Genomic DNA, 20,344 nt, shown 5'->3' on the forward strand with positions numbered 1-20,344 from the left:
AGTCCTTCTCCCAAGTCTTCTCTTCAAGGCGGGAGGTTTCACATTCTTCTGGAATCTAAGCCCAGCCTGGAGGCTGGGTAGGAAGTTCCCTCCCCTCGAAAACACTAGAACTGCAGCAGCGGAGGAAGCTGTCCCGAGTCCAGACCTCAGCAGACCTGGACACCTAGAATGGAGACAGTGGCCAGAGCGTGAAACACAGTCGGTGCCCCGGCCGAGCGGGTGCGCATGGGCAGAGGTGTACCCCGAGCCCTGCCTCCCCTCCCCCATTGCAGGTGAGCCGCCGAGCCGCGGTCCCCACCCCCTGCAACCCCGGGGGTGACGTAAGGCCTCTGGACTGCGCTCCTGCCCCGCCCCTGCCGGCAGCGCTAGGGGCCGCGACTCCGCGGTGGAAGCCGGTCCTGCCACAGGACGCGCCGGCTGCAGCAAGCACAGAGCAGAGCAAGGCGCTCAAGTGGGCTGCTGCGGCGGCCCGACGCCAACGCGAGGCACGTCGGGCAGAGCTCTGTGTTCCTACCGCGGCACACCTGCCCCACTGTCCGCACTGCCGCCGCCCCAGCAGAGTCCGCACCGGCTGCCCCGCGGGATCGCCGGGCGTTCTGCCAACCTCAGCTGTCCATCTCTGCCCAAGCCAGCCAATCGCCCGGGACTGCTCCGGCCGCACCTCCCGGAATCTGTGACGAGCGTGCAGATCAGCCTATGAGATTGGGGTTTCGGCGGCCAGGGTTGGGAGCGAGAGCCAATGAGCATAATTTCAGGTGGGTGGAGGGCGCGGACCTCGGGAAGGTAGCTTCGTTCTGGTTGCTAACGTCTTCCCTTGGAGATGGGCGCGCAAACGGACCAGTGGGTCTGGGGGCGGCGGTGACGGGCGTGGAGCTGGCCCAATGAGGCTGGGGGTGGGTGGGGCAGTCCCGAGCAGCAGTGCTAAAGGAGCCCGGCGGAGGCAGCGGTGGGTTTGGGACTGAGGCGCCGTATCTGTGGTCGCGGCTCGGAACGTGCGCCGGCGCCACCATCTTCGGCTGAAGGTGAGAGGTGCTGCTGTACCGGTCCGAGAGCGGCGGCTAAAAGCCGTGGGACAGTTTGTCGGGTAGGGAAGTATCCTAAGTTGGGGGACCCGTTGGCTCTGGACGGCAGGAACGGAGCCGAACTGGGACCCGGGGGGAAGCTAGAGGGGCTCTAGGCAGAGGATTTGTGGTGCGGGGGTCGTAGATTCATCCAGGAAGGGACCAGGGAAGTGGGGTAACGGAACCCCAGTGGGTGGAGAGACTCCTGGAAGGGCCGGGAATGAGGCCCTTGAGAGTGAGACCCCTGCAAGGATCAGGGCCTGGGTGTGCGGGAGGACCCTTGGGGGGCTGGGGATGGAGATCTGGGGTGGGGATGTAGGGAGCTGGTACTCGTTGTGTGGGGTCCGAGTGCCCCGGGGTTTGGGGTCCTGGTGCCTAGTCCCAGGGTGTCCCGCGAGTCTGTGTCTGACCCCCAGGAGGGGAGGGAGTCTTGGGCGGGCTGTAAAGCGCGATCCTGGTTGGGGGTGGGGAGACGCTGGACGTGAAGGGCTCCTGGTGGGTTCTTGGGGTTAGGCCGGATTGGGCACTCTGAGTACGCTAAGGGGTTCGCCGAGGGCTTGGAAGGCGGGCGGAGCGCCCCAGACCTGTGGGGCTGGAGGAACCAGAGGGCAGGGGCTCTGCACCGCCGGGAGAGCGCGCCGCGAGTGAGGGTCCTAGGAGTCAGCCGCCAGCGTAGGGAAGGTCGGGCTCAGCTGGTTGCGTGAAAGAAGGGCAGGAGCTGGTGTCCAATAATGCGCTCCGTGGCCCGCGGGAGCCGGGGTGGACGCCGGGCAAGGCCCCGGCGGTTTGGGGGGCGAGGCGGGAAATGTGGCGGGGGCGCGCTGCAGCAGGGCGGCCGGGGGGAGGGTCAGCCCTCGCTTCGGGATCCCTTTATTGTGTAAGTGATCTGGGAATGGCTCACCGCAGAGTCTTCCTGGCATTTGGGGTCACAACCGGATCCCATAAAATCAAACTGGAATGGGGTCGGAGGGAAGTTGAAGCCGCAGAGTCCTAGACTCTGCAGGGCTTTGTGGGCCTGTGGTGGGCGGATGGGGCTCAGGGACCCGGGAGGCCCCTAGCCTGGCCTGCCTGGGAACTCGGGCCTTAGGAAGGAGGTTAGCGACTCGGTGGGTTTGAGCTTAGCTAGGGAGGTTTGGGTAATGTGGCCTCTGCCTATGACCGTTATCTGTTTCTTAGGGCCTCTGCAGCTCCCTTCAAGATCACTGCGGTTGGTGGAAGGGGGTGGGGTGGGGTGGGGTGGGGATAGGGGAGAGCAGGCGGGGTAGATCCAGACTGCAAATGAAACAAAGACTGCTGTTTTCGCCGAAGAATATAATACAAAATATAATACTTTGGCTTTGCTGAGATTTTGCTTATTAACATTGAAACTGAGAATTCTGGAATCAGGCTTAATTGTTCATGATAGTATCTCAGTCAGGAAAACTTTAATCTATTTATTGTTTTATTTCCTTAATCAGTCTGTCCTTATTAATTATGCTTTTAATCCCGTGCTTTTAGTGTTTACGTATGCCCTGTCTGTCTCAGATTCTGGAAAAGTGGCCATTTTATGCATCTCCTTACTTCTGCATCTTAAATTCAGTTCTTCCCGTGCTTATCTGGAGAAAGCATATGGTGTAATTGGGTGATATAACAGGAGCTTTTGCAGCAAAGGGATGTGACCCGAGAGCCTGGCTTTTTATTTGGGCTCCTTGGGGAAATAATTACAATGAAGACAGACTGCATGGAAGGTGAGATGGAGGAAATTCTGAAGGGCATGTTGTATGGTGAAAGACTATATGCTGCTGCGGTTTATGTACTTTCTCATCATATATGAATTAAAATTCCTGGTGTTGAGTTCACATTTCAAAAATATGTGACACAAATATTAACTGAGAGGTGGTGCATGCCATGAATAGCCATAGCATCCTTTTGCATTTGGTTTGTATTTGTGATCATTTGATTAAGCAGAATATTGATAAATTAACAGACTTGCACTATGTCTGTAGCGCAAGTGACCTCCACAGTAGCATTACACAATTGGAACAATTCTGTTTTTATCTGTCTTACAGGGATGCTGTATCATGGAATATTTATCCATCATCTTTGTTTGACTTTTTGTACAAGATATTCATAAAATTGAATTGTTTTCCAGGATCCACACTGATAGTAGGTGCTGGGAGGCAGTTGAGAAATTTTCTGTGTGGCATTTCATTGGAAGAGGGAGGGAGTCAGGAGTGTGTGCACCTACGACCAGTGAAGGCCGTGGGGTTTGGACTGTTCAGATAAATGATTTAACTCTATAATTAGGCAGTTACTTCAAATAATGCCAAGAACCTTTGCATTCTTTATGTCTCCTGTAAAGAGGTTCCTATTTATTCCGCGCCCCCCGTCAAGTATAAGGGTTTTTCCTTTCTCTAAAATATAAAGTATTTTCCAGATTGTGCAGGTGTGTTCATTGGCTGAGCCTCTACTCTTGAAGCCATAATCGATAGGGTTTTTATTTAGTAGAGAGGCACTATATAGTGTACCTTGTGCCCTTGAAAATTTCCTTCCTCTTACCTTCTATCACTGGAGAATGAATCCAGGAGCTGAACTCGGGGTTTAATCCCAGCTCTGCTACTTGTTAGCTCTGTGATCTTGGGCTGGTTTTTGGCTTTCTCTGTACCTCAGGTTCCTCATCGGTAAAAAGAAGATATATGTAGTGCCTACCTCATAGGGCTATTGTGAGGATTCAGTTGATATATGTAAACTGCTTAGAATAAACAGTGTCTGGCCATAATTAGTGATGTATAACAACAGTATTTGCTATTTTAAAAATTATGGTGTTATCCTTTCTGCAAGGCAAAGCATTTGGAAGTGGTTCACTATTAAATACCAGTTTTATCAAGATCGGGTTCCAAATATACAACGGAATGAAAAAAATACAGCATATTTGGCAATCACAAATGAAGAGTAAAAATAAACGAAAAAAGTCTTCACTGGCCTCGTGAACACTATAAATTAAACAGCAGCTTGAATACCTACTACCTGCTAAGCCGTCTGGGACATGCAAGGGAGGGCAAGAAAAATGCCGGAAGGGCAGCACAGAATGTTAGAAGGATGGGGATTAAATTGCCAGATTGACCTGAAAAGAATTTCTGAAAGGGTGTCATTTAGGTCAGGCTTTGAAGGCACGGCAGGTTTTTGGTTGTGGAGGAGAAGCCTACTGTGAGAGAGAGGGTGAGGACAGGTTACATAATGTTCAGTCAGTGCTTCTAGGCCCCTTGATGGACAGGGAGTAGACCAAGTGCTTACCATGTAGCAAGGGACAAGAAAGTGTCCTCGCAGCGTTTATTAGTTCATTGTGGGAGGCTCTGGAAAAGTAAAAATATGTAATCAATTTCACTACCCAATGAAGACCCATGAATAATTTGTGCCTGCTTTAAAAAAAAGAACATATATGTAATTTCCACCTACGAAACCAGGAACATTTTGTAATTATACTTTTGTGATATGTTGGATTTTCCTTAAATTATAGGCATTTCCCCACCAAAATAGTACTGATTTAATCAATTTTAAATCCATAATTTACTTTTAAAAAAAAGACCTGTTATAGAAATAATCTAAATTATTCTAATGTACAGGCACCTGCTAAATTTAAGTGTACCCAATGTAAAATTAAAGAGCTGTGTGGGACTGCTGGCAGTAGGACGGTTTACGGAGTGTTGTATGGGATATACAGTTAATACCTGACAAGAATAGTAAGACTAACTTGTTATTGTGTTTTATTATAGTTGGATATTTTCACTTTTGATAGACTCTCCTTTAGGCAGGATGTTTGTCTGGATGTCTCCAAATCCATCCAGGATAAGTCCCACTTCAAAGCTGTGCCTCCTTGGCAGTGCTCAGTGTAAAAGACAGAAAACTTGTTAATAACCTTACAGAGCAGCCCCTAGAGGTACCAGGCTTTTGAAACCGTTCTTCAGACAGATTGTACATGTGTCCACGAATATTTTCTATAAGAAGGCAAATGCAAGTTTGGTTGAAAAACATGTTAGCACTTTTATTTGTAGAAGTCGTAATGTCACATGTTTTGGGATTTTTGGCATTTCATTTTGGGATTTTTGTGTTATCCAATTCCATTATCCTTAAAACATTAGCATAGTCTTTAAATCTTGGTATGAATTAGTCTAGAACATTGGTTTCCAACCCCCCCCCCCGCACCTCAAATACCTGTTAATGACAGCGGCTCACTGTGGCAGCCCGAGAACTAGGGAGCAATAATTCTCAGTGTGCTCCCGGACCAGCAGTGTCAGCATCACCTGGGGATTTGTTAGAAATGCAAATTACTATTCTCCACCCCAGATTTACCGAAATCAGGAATTCTGGGGATGGGGCCCAGCAGTCTGTGTTTTGATGAACCTTGCAGGTGCTGCTGCCTGGTGTACATGCCGGCACGTGAGAAGCGTACTCTAGAGCAGTGGTTTTCAGCCTTTTTCATCTCATGGCACACATGGACTCATTCCTGAAATTCTGCAGCACACTAAAAAAATGTATTTTTGTCAATCTAACAAAAAACGATAGGTATAATTTTGATTCATTCACACCGAATGGCTATTGTTGGGGTGGCTGTTGTGCAGGGGACAAGAGGTCAGTGCCCCTGACTAAGTAGTCACGTATTGCATGTTTTAAAAGTGCTTGCAGCACAGCAGTTGAAAATCTGCTCTAGTGCCTGGGTGTTCATGATGCATTACAATGTAACAGATAATTTCTGAAGACTCTTAGTTACTTGATTCTAGTAAATTCTTACTAGAGGGAAAGGGGTAGTATCTATACCTGCTCTCAGTGGTCATTAATCTTTTAGGACACAAATAGATCCCTTTAAGAATCTGAAGAAAGTCATGCGTTTTCTCCTTTTAGAAAAGCACACATGCACGTATATAGTAAGTGTATAACATTTTTATACCATTTCAGCTTGAAATTTATCTATGGACTCAAGGTTAAGAACCTCTTAACTTTGGACTACTTTATGGTAAACCTCTCAGCCTTCTATCTTGCATACAAAAAATCCCCATCATTTGGGGAGTGGAAGAAGTTGGGAGGACTTGGTGGAGCAAGAGCAGGTCCTCAGTTGGCATCTTGCATTCATTTGGATGAAGTCATGGGTGAAATCCATGCTTACAAAGTTTGTAATTGGGAGTGATAACAAAAGTGTTTAATGATGGTATTGGATTCCAAAAAGATGCTGTCAGCTAGGAATGATTAGTCACATAAGAAAGGTGAGTGAGGAATGTAAACTCTGGTCATTTGATCCAAAAAGCCAGTTGCGTGAGTGTAAGCAGCAGGGAGGTGACGCAGAGCAGCACGTGTGGAGCTTTGGCTGATAGTTCATGTGAGCCAACAGTGAACGAGTGCTAAGTAGACCAACTAGGGCTTGCGATACGTTAATTGTAGAAGTCATAGAAACTGCTTTCCCTAGTGTGGCCCTGTGGTTGTTAATGTTTCCTTTTTCTTCTGTACTGGTGAGACTGTATCTGGAATGTTATGTTTGCTTCTGGGTCCCACACTCCAAAGGGGCAGAAGCACATGGAGTCTGTTTAGAGGCAAGAGCTCAGGGTAGTGGAATGAGTCTTATGAATGATGGAATGCTGAAGACACAGAGGGAGTAGGAGCAGCTGCAGGGATGGGAGTGGAGACCTGAATAGCTACCATCACATACTTGAAAGGCTGTTGTGTGAAGCCAAGTTACGCTTGTCCTCCGTGGCCTTATTTGATCATATTAAGACCACGTTGGCCATAGGTAAGCTATGGGGGCCTGCTTAGGGGTATTCGTAAGGCAGAGCCTTAAGTGTGTTGTCTGAGGGTAGAATGGGAGGCCCGTTTTAGCCCCTGTGCTTTACTCTTCTGACCTTCCTTGTGTGCTCTGTAGCTATATCCTGGTGGTCAAACTAATCTTGGTACCACTCCATAGGCCTTTCATTATGAATCATTTTCTTTTTCTTCATTCTCCCTTCCCTTCTTAATTCTCTGTTTGATTTGTGGTGAGGGTAAAAGAGGAGATAAAGAGGAAAAAAGGTCAAACTGGAACTTTACTTTTTCCTTCTGCTTGTTTTTCAGTCCTCAGTAACTGAGGGCCTGTCTTGAGTGGTCTTCAGATGACCAGAGTCATAATTCGTGGTCACCCTTGAAATTTACTTTGGAAACTCGGTCAGTATGGCTCTAAAGAGGAATACCCCAGCTTCTTAACTCAAAGTGTATGTTTTCTGTTTACCAAAGGTTTTGTTTTCATTTTCTTAGAAGAGTAAAATTTGTGGGTCATTTTATATTTTAAAGTGCCTAACTTTATCCTTCTCTTTTCCTAGAGGCGACTGCCCTTGGATCCTTGTGTTTACGATGGCACAGAGGAGTGGACTTGAAGATCCAGAGAGGTATCTCTTTGTGGACAGGGCTGTCATCTACAATCCTGCCACACAGGCTGATTGGACTGCGAAAAAGCTAGTGTGGATTCCATCCGAACGCCATGGCTTTGAGGCAGCTAGTATCAAAGAAGAACGGGGAGATGAAGTTATGGTGGAGTTGGCAGAGAATGGAAAGAAAGCAATGGTCAACAAAGATGACATTCAGAAGATGAACCCACCTAAGTTTTCCAAGGTGGAGGATATGGCAGAATTGACGTGCTTGAACGAAGCTTCTGTTTTACATAATCTGAAGGATCGTTACTATTCAGGACTTATCTATGTAAGTATGCTCTCTAAATAAACATGTGAAATGTGGTGACTGGGAATTAGTGTAAATTACATCTACGGTCATAATCAAATGAGAATGTGGACTGCCCACACTCTCTATTTAACATTGTTTCTATTACAGGTAGTCTCTTTCTCTCCCCAACTCTTGCTGTGCTTTAAATTTTAACACATAATTTTAAATAATCGAGGCTGCAGTTAAACAGACTGAATGGTATGTGAAGACTTTTGTGGTGTTGCTCTGGAGCATAATGAGATGGAAGCAGCACGTGGCGGAAAGACCAGGGAGCTTGCTGGGGGCTGAGGGTCGCATTGACAGTAGGATGCAGGCAGCAAGTGGGTCGGAAATCCAGAGTGTACCCAGGAGTGGAGAGCGGGAGGGCTGCAAGCTTAGCGGTTCGGTGAAGAGGAAGAACAAGTTCGCTGGATACAGAAAATGGGAAAGATGAGACTGAGGTCTTTAAGAGGAAATAGTTCAGGGCGAGATTGAGGCTGGGGTTGTCCTGTGGTTAGTGGTCCACCATACATATGTGGCAGTCACTGACAGTGGTGCCGACCATATTAAAGTTATTGAAAATAATAAGGGATACGGTAGAGAGGAAAAATGCAAGCCAGGTACTGAAAAAATCTAGAGTGACAAAACAGGTTTAAAGGGATGGTAGATGTAGTTGGCAAAGTTGTAAAGAAGGTGGTATAGCTAGAACTTAGACTTAAATTGAAGAGAAGTAGAGAGAAAAGTCGACATAGTAATGGGCTGAATTGGGAAAAGAATTTTTTGCAAGGGGCATGATAGTGAAGCTCATGCATAACCCAAAACTTCAACAGGTCAGAACTAGCTTTACTGGAGGAATTAGTTTATTTGGTGAATACTTGCTGAGCACCTTCTGCTGGGGAGAGTGTTGTGGACAGGACAGGTCCCTACCATCCTGATACATCCTATACGGAAGTGAAACACAGTAGAGTGAATAGGAGACTGACTTTCCACAGCAGGTCAGTCAGTGAAGGGCTCTTTGAGGAGGTAGCATTTGACCTAGAATATGACAGATAGGAGGGAGCTAGCCATGGGAAAATCTGAGAAATGAATAGTTCATTCATGACCTTCGCCAAAGAAGTTTCAATCAAACCCAATGGCCTCTCTCTCTCTCTGTTCTGCCATGAGGCAGGATGTAAAGTAAGAGAGCAAGAGGCACCAGGTTTGAGAAGGTGGCTTGAGGGGAATGGGAAAGGTTTGGAAAAGAAGAGAAGCCAAAGATAAGAAAACAGTTGGAGAGTAGCTTTGAGAATCCAGCTGAGACTGAATGGCATGTGTACAGGGGCCCCATTTTTGTCTGGCTGTGTGGTTTTGCCAGATTTATAGGCTTGTCCCAGGTCTGTGAAGGCGGGGAACCTGTTCACTGTTGTGTCTCCAACTGCTAGCAGTTCCTCTCCCTCCTGTCCCTTACCAAACAAGGCGAAGGGGTCTGGAGCAAAGGTAGTGGGAGTGAAAGAGGGAGAAGACGGGAAAACTCAGAGAGCGTGGTCAGATCTTAATGTTGACAGCAAAGATTTGAGCTGCCGGTCAATTTTGGACGACAGGTGGTGCAGCGACCTGTGCAAGGCTGGAAATGTGATGGCACAAGCAAAAAGCTGTGGAGGACTGGAATGTGGAGAGGAGCCAGGCTCTCTTTCCGCCAGTCTCCACTTTGCTTCCCCGCCTTGGACCCTGTAGGTTCCTGCAACCAGGAGGAAGAGGGAGAAATGGAAAGGGGAAGGAGATTGTGGGTGAAAGACACGGGTGAGGGAAAAGACGTTTTATTTGTAGTCAGGCTTCATGATTCTTCTACAGCTTTCTTTGCAAGTACCTTTTATTACGTTTCAGTTTTTCCAACTTAGGTACAAGTACAACCTGAGTGAATTTCTGAGTTTCCTTTCAAAAGCATGGACCCCTTGGTCTTTAAAGAAGGGAAATGAGAGTTTTTCCTGAAGTATTAAGGTCACAGCAGAAGGGAGGTTTTCGAGGATCATGTCTGCAATTTGTGGGATGGAGAAAGGGTTTCAACCCGAGGTTCAGGTTGGAGCACTGGACTCTAGAGAAATCCTATATTGAGAGCACAGGGCTGTGGACAGCCATGGCTGCTGGCGTTGTGATGCGTGTGTGTAGGGCTTGGGAATTAACCAGTCAGTTGAATTGATCAATTGAGGTGCCAAGATATCAGCACTTTAAAAACTTGCATTGGATCTTTTTGTACATATATATTTCTACAGATAAGATACAATATATGTTCATTTAAATAAGTTGGTTATTCACAGGTTTAGTTTCCTTATTTTTTCTTTTATTCTCCCCAACATACATCTTCTCATCTTTTCATCCAATATTCATTTTTTCTAATAAAACAATTTGAGAGCCGTGAATATTCCCTCTGATACTGATTTAGATCGCTTCACGTGTTTTGATCTGTAGTATTTGTATTATTTAGTTATAAATATTTTCTAATTCCTATCATAATTTCTTCTTTAACCTATGAACCATTTAAAAGTATACTTTTAAAAGTTCCAAATGTTGGTTTTTAACCTATCTTTTTGTTGTTTTTAAATTAATTGCATTGCAATCAAAATTAATTGCAACTGACAATGGTATATGGTCAGTTTTTATGAGCATTCAATATGTGTTGGTAAAGAAGGCATATTCTGTTATTATTGGGTGTGGAGTATATGGTCCTTAGACTAAGATTTTCAATTGTTTAAATCTTCTATAGCCTTACTAATTTTTGTCTGCTTGGTCGCTCAGTTGCTGAGAAGTACCTTAAAATCTTCCAGTGTGTTTTATCAACTAAGTATGCATTCCTAAACCACACAGTTTAGTTTTGCCTATTTATGAAATTTTTATATGAATCTTATATAGCCCTTTGTGTCTATTTTTTATTTGCTCAGCATGGCATTTTAAAGATCCACCCATATTGCTTTGTGTTGTTACAATTTAGTAGTTCTCAAAGTGTGGTCTGTGGACTCCTTGGTTTTTTCCCAAGACTCTTTTGGGGGATCTGCGAGATCAAAACTGTTTCCATGATTATGCAAAGATGTTATTTGCCCTTTTCACTGTTGCCATTGGTAATGATATCAACAGTGACAAGGCGGTGGTCAGGAAACTGTTGACACATTATCATGAAAGGCAGTGACCCCACTAGGTGCAATGACCTTATGGTCACTTTAACTCAGTTTCACTCAAGAATGTCTTTGATAACACTCCTCCTGGGAGCACACCCACACCACGTGTCTTCCCCCACAGGCGCATCTCCTGAACGCATCTTCCAAAAAGATCCAAGGTCCCCACAAGACTTGCAACCAGGGGAGCATCGGGCACTGGCAGCTCATCCTGGCTGACTGCCCCCCCCCCAGCCCCGAGCCTGTCTCTAAGGCCCCTTTCTCTGATTTTCTGAGGAGCTGACAGCAGCCCCGCCTAGACTCTCCCATTGCTTCTTCTGTCCCAAGCTTTTCCCTGTTTCACTATCCCCAGCTTTCATAAACGTACTTTCAAAATAACAATAAAAAATAAAAGAATGTCTTTGATAAAGCAGAGAAATGATTAGTTTCATTAATTCTTGACCCTTGAGTACCTCTTATTAGTATTCCATATGGTGAAATGGTGAGTATGCGTTAAGCACTTCTGCTGCGTGTTGAACTATAAGGGGTGCCCTGAGGAGAAGCATGTAATTATTTAAGTTGCTTGATACCGTTATTCAAAAGCCTTTCTGATGAGATAGGTGAATGCAGTTATGAGTGCAATGTCATTATTTGGAAGACTTTCATACTTCAGTGAATCTGTTTTCCAAGTGATGTGTGTAGATGTTCCAAAATTGTGCGTGGGTAAAAGATTTCTTTCAACATGCAAAATAAGATGGTGGATTTCGCTGAACATAGCTTGAAAAGTTCACTGACAGGTTTTCAGAAGCTACACTGCCCCTGATCATTAAGAAATGGTCAGTTGTTGAGTTTCGGTGTAGTATCAGAGAATACCCACCATTGGTTGAAAAGACTGTTTAACTGCTTCTTCCTTTCCAACCGCATACCCGTGTCAGGCTTTCTTCATATGCTTCAGCCAAAACAAAATATCACAACAGATTGAATGTATAAAAAGGTATGAAAATTGTGCTGTTTTCTGTTAAGCCAGATAATAAAAGATTTGCAAAACATAAAAAAATGCCGCTCTTCTTACTTTTGTTTTAGGAAACATAATTTTTTTAAAAACAAGAAATGTTACTTACATTAACCTATATTCATTGTTATTTAAAATGAATACGTATACATTTCAAAAGCTCAGTTATATAAAGCAAAATGTCTTTGGAATCTTTTTGTAAAAGTGTAAAAAGGGCTCTGAAATAAAAAAAGTTTGAGTTTTTTGTTTGAATGTAATATTCCATTATACTTTTTTTTTAAGAGAGGGAGAGAAATATCAATGTGTGGTTGTCTCTCAACGCGTTCCCCGCTGGGGACCCAGCCTGCAACCCAGGCATGTGCCTAGACTGTGAATCAAACAGCGACCCTCCACCTCGCAGGCCAGCACTCAGTCCCTGAGCCACACAAGCCAGGGCCCATTATATGATTTTTTGACCCATTTAAAAAAATCCAAATGTTTTTGGACATCTGTTTTTTCCAGTTTGGAAACTGGAACATTATGAACATTGATTGTTTCAGTGAACAGCACTGGACATGTACCTAGTGCATATAGGCACGCCTTTGTGTAAGTTACAGCACTAGGAGTAGGGTTACTGGATGTTAGAATATGCGTATTTTTAACTCGTATTTTGAGCTTGTTTAGGTGACACCTGATTTAGTCAGAGTCTAACCGGAAACAGAAGGCCCTCAAAGTAGATGTTCTAAAAGTTTTATAAGGGGACGATTTACAAACATGTGGGTAGAGTTTAGAAAACAAATGCTAGTTGAACAGTATCCAGCTCTAGTGGTGGCTGAGAGCCCTCGATACAACTTGATCTTTAAAGGAGCTGTTGCCTCAACCAGCAGAGAATAGCTGTGTGGACAGGACTTCCTGGTAGGAATTGTGTCCACAGCTCATGACAGCTGGCAGGAAAGATCCTGGGGCATAAATATCCTGTCTCCTTTCACCCCAAGTCTCCTGCTAATGTCTCAATTGGTCAAACTCAGTTTGAAGCCAGAGGAGAGGAGAATTTCATGATACATATTTTAGGCCATTCTCAGCCCATTTGCAGTTGAATTTATGTACAGTGAAAGATTAATTTTCTTTTGCAAATGGCTCTCCAATTGACCCGGTGCTATTTAGTGAAACTCCAGTCTCCACACTCGGACATGTCACCTTTGTTATAAACCAGGTGTTCCTAACTCCCTCGTCTGCTTCATGGGTCTGCCTGCTTGTGCTTGGACCAGTAGACAGTGCTATTTAAAAGTGGTGTTCTAAATGTTCCTTTTTAATTGTTATCATTATGTACAAATACAGTTGCTGTATATTTCTTCTGTAGATGAAAGGAAATCCAAATCTATAGATAAATTTACAAGAGTTTGAACCAAACAGTTGAGGACTGACCCAGAGCAAAATCTCAAAGGATTGAGAAAATGCTCTGGAGAATGACAGTTTTGCAGTTTCTTCCTTCTTCCCTCCCTCCCTCCCTCCCTCCCTCCCTTCCTTCCTTTTCCTTCCTTCCTTCCAGCTTTTAAACCAGGCTGTGGCCAGTTTTATTCAAGAAAAATTTTTGCATGATTTACTTTTACCAGTCTGTTCTGACATGCTTCTGATATCTGAATCACCTGGATCAGTCATGGCTAGTGTGTGTACTTGGTGGTATTTTCCACACACTGTGCCCAATTCAGTATCATCGCCACTTTGGTGATGGGCAGCAGTCTTCGCCAACATGGTGTAGTGCTCTGTTTCAGATTTCCTCGAGGTTGGACATTGCTGGCAAGCATGACCAGTTTCTCTTTGCCTTGTCTGATCATCAGAGTCTGCCTGTACCCCACCACATACTTTCCACTTTTCATAACAAGTTGGAGCCGAGAGTCGATCGACTCCGGTGACTTTTTCATCTCCTTCGCAGCCACCATCTTCCTGCCTTAGGAGCGGGATGGCCTCTAACCGAGAGAAGCCTTTTTATACATTTGGAATCAAAGGAGGTTACATGCAATCCATTAGTTGTAAAGAGGTGGGAGAAAACCAGGGAGAGGTGTTTCCAGGATTGATACAAAGCAAAATGGAGAGATACATACTTGTTTTACATCAGTGGGTACAGGACAGTGAACATTGAACTTTTCCAGTAAATAGAGATGGTATGGGACAAGACCGTGAGGAGTTTTGGGGTCATCCTGTGAAGGAGGGTGGTTATGCCTCTGTCATGTCTGGAAAAGATAGTTACTGACATTCCAAGGGTATGTTCTCTTAGATGCACAAAAACAATGGACAGGGCTCCCTTAAGGCAAAGATTGACCTTTTATTAAGGCATCTGTAAGTCCAGCACATGACTACGCCCCATGACCTGCCCAGTTAGGAAATTTATGATCAGACCATTCTGTGTGTCTATGTGGTCCCTGCCCTTGTTAGGCTTGCTACAAAGCCCCTCTTTTCCATTCACACTTTAGCTTGCTTTATTGCACTGTTCAGGACCCTCAGTAAATAAATGCATGCTGAATAGAAGGACTGATTGGAGTCATCTTTCTACCATTTCTGATTTCAGAGGGAAAGCTTTCAACATTACGCCATTAAGGATGATGTTTGCTGATGAAAGGAGATGTGGCTTGGGGTGAACACACAATACAAGGTTCAGATGATGCACTATTGTACAGTCCTCAGAATTGTATACCTGGCCCTGGCTTGTGTAGCTCAGTGGATTGAGCATGGGCTTGCAAACTAGAGGATCGTGGTTCAATTCCCAGTCAGGGCACATGCCTGGATTGCAGGCCAGTTCCCAGCAGGGGACACACGAGAGGCAACCAAACATTAATATTTCTTTCCCCCTCTCCTTCCCTTCCCCTCTAAAGATAAATAAATAAAATGTTTTTTAAAAAAGAATTGTACACCTGAAATCTATATAATTTTGTTATCCAATGTCACTCCAAAAAATTTAGTTTTAAAAAATACCATTTGGAGAATTCTTACCCTGTTCTTAAGTTCTCCACAACATCTTTTTTTTTTTGTAATTTCAAGTGTTAAAGAGGCATTCATGAGAACAAATATTTAATATGGTAAAACAAACCAACAATAAAACTTATTTATATTTCTTTCTGTAATCTATGAAACATTGCAAGGTTCCATGATCGTGAAAGATTTTCTTAGTAAGAATAGAATTCTAGATGAGTTCTTTTGTGTTCTATGGGGTAACTTTTATGGAAGGTGACTGACGAAGAATAAAAAACAATGTAAACTAACTACTTAATTTCTACTATTTTAATTGACATATTATAAAACATTAATTTATGTTTTAAAAAATGCAAAATAAAGGTTTCTTAAATTAATAAAAAATGAATGATCTTTGTAATGAACTGTTATTCAACCATTAAAAAAATGCATGAACTCTTGCCATTTAGGACAACATGGATGGATTTAGAGGATATTATGCTAAGTGAAATAAGTCAAACAGAAAATGACAAGTACCATATGATTTCACTTATTTAGGTAATGCAAAAAACAAACAATGGTCACCAGAAGGGAGGGGGTGAGGGGGATCAGGTGAAAAAGGTGAAAGGGATTAAGAAGTACAAATTGCCAGCTATAAAAATAGTCACAAGGATGTAAAATATAGCATAGGGAATATAGTCAGTAATACTGTAATCATTATTTATGGTGTCAGATGGATGCTAGACTTATCAGGATGGTCACTTTTTTAAAAGTATTTTTTATTGATTATGCTTTTTCAGTTTTCCCAGTTTTCCCCCTTGATCCCCCTACCACCCTGCTCCCTGCAGCCCTCCAGCATTCCTCCTTTTAGTTCATGTCCATGGGTTGTACATATAAGTTCTTTGAGTTCTCTGTTTCCTATACAATTTTTTAATCTCTCCTTGCCCATTTTATGCCTACTAATTATGCTGCTTCTTCTCTGTACCTTTTCCCGTCTATTCTTCCCCTTCACCTCCCCACTGAACTCCCTCTGTGTGATGTCCATTTCTCTGATTCTGTTCCTGTGAACTGGCTGTTCGCTTAGTTTTTGTTTTCATAGTTTTTCTTTTCTTTTAGGTTCATTTGTTGATAGTTATAAGTTTGTTGTCCTTTTATTGTTCAAATTTTGTATCTTTTTCTTAGATAAGTCCCTTTAACGTTTCATATAATAATGGCTTGGTGATGATGAGCTCCTTTAACTTGACCTTATCTGGGAAATACTTTATCTGCCCTTCGATTCTAAATGATAGCTTGGCTGAATAGAATAATCTTGGATGTAGCCTTTCATGACTTGGAATACTTCTTTCCAGCCCCTTCTTGCCTGCAGGGTTTCTGTTGAGAAATCAGTTGATAGTCTTATGGGATTCCTTTGTAGGTAACTGTCTCCTTTTCTCTTGCTGCTCTTAGGATTTTTTCTTTGTCTTTAATCTTGTATAACTTAATGATGATGTGCCTTGGTGTGTTCCTCTTTGGGTCCAACTTGTTTGGGACTCTCTGGGCTTCCTGGAAGTCTATTTCCTTTGCCAGACTGGGGAAGTTTTACTTCATTATTTGTTCAAATAAGTTTTCAATTTCTTTTTTTTAATATTTTTTAAATATATTTTATTGATTATACCATTACAGTTGTTCTATTCCCCCCCTTCATTCCCCTCCACCCGCACCCACCCTCCCCCACCATTCTCCCCCCCCTTAGTTTATAACCACGTGTCTCAAGTTCTTTGGATTCTATATTTTCCCACTGTTCTCGCCCTCCCCCCTATCTATTTTCTACCTACCATCTATGCTATTTTCTGTGCCTTCTCCTCCTCCCACCCCCCTGTTTCTAACCCTCCATGTGTTCTTCATTTCTATGGTTCCACTCGTGATCTAGCTGTCCTCTTGGTTTGCTTTTGCTTTAGGTGTGGTTGTTAATAACTGTGTGTTTGCTGTCCTTTCACTGTTACTATTTTTCATCTTCTTTTTCTTATATAAGTCCCTTTAGCATTTCATATAATAAGGGCTTGGTGATGATGAACTCCTTGAACTTGACCTTATCTGAGAAGCACTTTATCTGTCCTTCCATTCTAAATGAAAGTTTTGCTGGATAAAGCAATCTTGGCTGTAGGTCTTTGGATTTCATGACTTGGAATACTTCTTTCCAGCCCCTTCTTGCCTGTAAGGTCTCTTTTGAGAAATCCGCTGACAGTCTGATGGGTACTCCTTTGTAGGTGACTGTCCCCTTATCCCTTGCTGCTTCTAGGATTCTCTCCTTCATTTTGGTCTTGGCTAATGTAATTATGATGTGCCTTGGTGTGTTCCTTCTTGGGTCCAACTTCTTTGGCACTCTCTGAGCTTCCTGGATTTCCTGGAAGTCTATTTCCTTTGCCAGACTGGGGAAGTTCTCCTTTATTATTTGTTCAAATACGTTTTCCACTCGTGGCTGTTTCTTTCCCCCTTCTGGTACCCCTATAATCCGGATGTTGGAACGTTTAAAGATGTCCTGGAGGTTCCTAAGCCTCTCCTCATTTTTTTGAATTCTCATTTCTTCATTCCTTTCTGGTGGGATGTTTTGTTCTTCCTTCTGGTCCATTCCATTGATTTGAGTCCCAGTTTCCTTTCCATCACTATTGGTTTCCTGTGCATCTCCCTTCATTTCAATTAGTTTAGCCTTCATATGTTCCTCTAATTTGTGACTTTGTTCCTCTAATTTGTGACTATAATCTACCAGTTCTGTGAGCATCTTGATAAATAGTGTCTTGAATTGTGCTTCTGAGAGGCTGGCAATTTCTCGGTCGCTTAGAGTTATTGGCTCTGGGACTTTGAGTTCTTCTTGTGCCATCTTTGGGGTTGTTCGTGCCTGTTCCATAGCAGGATCAGAGCCCTAAAGTGTTCACTAGAACAGGGCAACTAAGTTGCTGGGTTGTGATGCTGCATGTGGGGGCGGGGTCAAAGAGGGACTATGGCGTCCTGTCCGCCGCCTGCCGCCACGGCCCTCACCGGTGCCGCAGTTGCTGCAGTCACTGGGCCCACGCGTTTCGTCCCACTACACGCGAGTGTGCCACCGCCGTCAGCCCTCGCCCCCTGGGGCCTGCGTGGTCTGTCTCCCTGTGCATGAATATGCGCCGCGGTCTGCCCCACACCCCAACTGGTTCCTGTCTGGCTGTGCGCCTGGGTCAGGGGGCCCTGTCCTGCCCGACCCTGCTCGCTGCTGGCTCCGCCCCTCTTACCGTCCCCTGTTGAACGGTTAGATGTAGTCGGACTTCCGTATAATTCAATTTTCTGTCCTTTGGTTGTGTCTTTGTTTCTCCAAACCTTTGTTGTATCCAAACTTGGTTGTGGGAGAAGGCACAGTGTTTCCACCTATGCCTCCATCTTGGCAGAAGTCTCGGGTATTTCTCCAGTTTTCAATTTCTTGTTGTTGCTCTTCTCCTTCTGGCACCCCTATAATTCTGATATTGGAACGTTTCAGATTGTCCTAGAGAGCCCTTAGCCTCTCTCTGTTTTTTTGGATTCTTCTTCTTTGTTCTGATCCAGTTGGATGTTTATTTTTTTTCTCTTTTGTTCCAAATCATTGCTTTGAATCCTGGTTTCCTTCTTGTCACTGTTGGTTCCCTAAATATTTTGCTTTATTTCATTTTGGGTATCTTTCATTTTTTGACCAAGCTCAGTCAGTTCTGTGAACATTTGTTACCAGGGCTTTAAATTCTCCATCAGTTAGTTTTGCAATGCCCCTGTCGCTTAGTTCTGAGGTTTTGCTGTGTTCTTTCATTTGGGTCATATTTCTTTGTCTTGGTGCCCCTAGGATGGTCACTTCTTAAGTTATATAAATGTCTAATCACTACATTGTACATCTGAAACTAATATATTATGTGTCAACTGTAATTCAAAATTAAATTTAAAAAATGTTTTAAATGGTGCTTGCTGTAGTTTTTATTTTGAATATTCTTTTTTCAAATTAAGAGAAGTTTCATTCTACTCTTAGTTTTTACCCTGCATGGATGATAGTGTGATTTTTCTGATTATTTTGTAATTGTGGTGAATTTTAGTGTAAGAACTAGCCTTGCCAAGGACCCAAATATTCTTTTTATGGATATGTTTTATGTGTGGTACTAAATTCCTAGATTCTGTATTTTGTTTAGGATTTTTGCATCTAATGAGTGAGGCTGAAACTTACAATTTTCCTTTCTTGCACTGTCCTTGTCATATTTTGCTAGCAAGATTATGCTGGCTTTGTAAAATGAATTGAGTAATAGTTTATCTTCATGTGTTCTCTGGAAGATTTTGGATAGGATTGATGTTATTTCTTTTAAAATAATATAGTTTTCTTTGTGGGGCAGTTTTTCTTCAATAGTTGTATCAGTTTTGGTAACTTTTTCTAGGAATTTGTCCATGTTATCTAAATCTTCAAATTTATTGGCCTCAGGTTGCTCATAATACCCTCTTATTTTCTGCAGGATTTGTAGTGATGTTCACTTTCATTTTTGATACTAATAATTTGTTCTCTGTTTTTTTAATGAGTCTCATCAGAGGTTTATCCATGTTATATGGACAGGAAGGGGCTGCATACTAACCTCAACAAGCTCAGGGAGGTCTGCATGGCAGCCTCACAGACTCAGACCAAAGTAGTCACTTAGGATGGTCTGAAATGAAAAACTTTGTAACTAAAATTAAGTCATGGCAGGCAATCATGTTCTAGGCTGGAATTTTCCCTGACAAAAGTCAGCCTTTGCCTTAACTGAGCCTGTCTCCTGTCTCGTTTTTTTGCATGTAGGATAACAGACCTTGGGAATGTCAATTCCCAGACCCCTCCAGTGCACAGGCACTGCCCCGGGGCAGACCCCAGGTCTCCTCATTGTTATCGTTGTTGTGTCCGTTGCTGACTGTTAACCACCCCATACCCATCTATGTAAAAGACTGCCCATCATTTTACTTTTTATCCAATCCCAGAGGTTTCCCCGCTTTGCTTTCTTCCACCTCTCTAATATATCAACCACGGCTTTCGTGGAACCCACTTACGTCTTCTCTTTTTATTGTAATGTATAAAATAAGGTGCAAAACTGCCATTTTCCAGAGCATTTCCTCGGTCTGTTGAGGTTCTGCTTTCTGGCAATTATTGTTAGTTGGCTCAACTAAACTCATAAAAATTCTTCCAGGTTTGGCCATTTCTTACAATGGCAGTTATTAGCCTTTTCAAAGAATTGACTTTGTTGGTGCTTCCTTCCCTCCCTCCCTTACCTCCTTTCTTCCTTCGTCCAACCACCTTATTCTTTACCTATCTATCTACCTTTAATACATTTGTTTCCTTCTTTTACAGTCATCTGCCACATGATGTTTTGGTCAGTGATGAACTGTTAATATGACCGTTGTCTCAAGATTATAATGGAAGTGAGAAATTTCTGTCACCAAGTGAGGTGGTACTGTTGGAGCACAAGGCATTACACAAATGCTCACCATGGTGTTACAGCTGCCCACAGTATTCAGTACAGTAACATACTGTACAGGTTTGT

The 20,344-nt window shown here is 43.5% G+C and overlaps 1 protein-coding gene and 1 pseudogene across 2 annotated transcripts in view; one reads left to right on the plus strand and one right to left on the minus strand.

The window, feature by feature from the left end:
* The first annotated feature begins 798 nt into the window (after positions 1-798).
* Positions 799-20,344, plus strand: part of MYH10 (myosin heavy chain 10) — a 144,134-nt gene continuing 124,588 nt past the window's right edge. The window contains exons 1-2 of one of the 2 annotated variants that reach the window (XM_037028367.1): positions 799-1,022; positions 7,382-7,757. In XM_037028367.1, the coding sequence (XP_036884262.1) occupies positions 7,413-7,757 (345 nt within the window). In that variant the 5' untranslated portion in view covers positions 799-1,022; positions 7,382-7,412. Of the gene's footprint in view, positions 1,023-7,381; positions 7,758-20,344 lie in introns of those variants that run through there. The other variant, XM_037028366.1, reaches the window with a different exon arrangement.
* LOC118974646 (60S ribosomal protein L30-like) lies at positions 9,269-13,827 on the minus strand (annotated as a pseudogene).

The sequence above is a fragment of the Sturnira hondurensis genome, unplaced genomic scaffold (genome assembly GCF_014824575.4).
Source record: "Sturnira hondurensis isolate 20B ecotype Veracruz unplaced genomic scaffold, ASM1482457v3 Scaffold0019835, whole genome shotgun sequence".
NCBI classification, from domain to species: Eukaryota; Metazoa; Chordata; class Mammalia; order Chiroptera; family Phyllostomidae; genus Sturnira; species Sturnira hondurensis.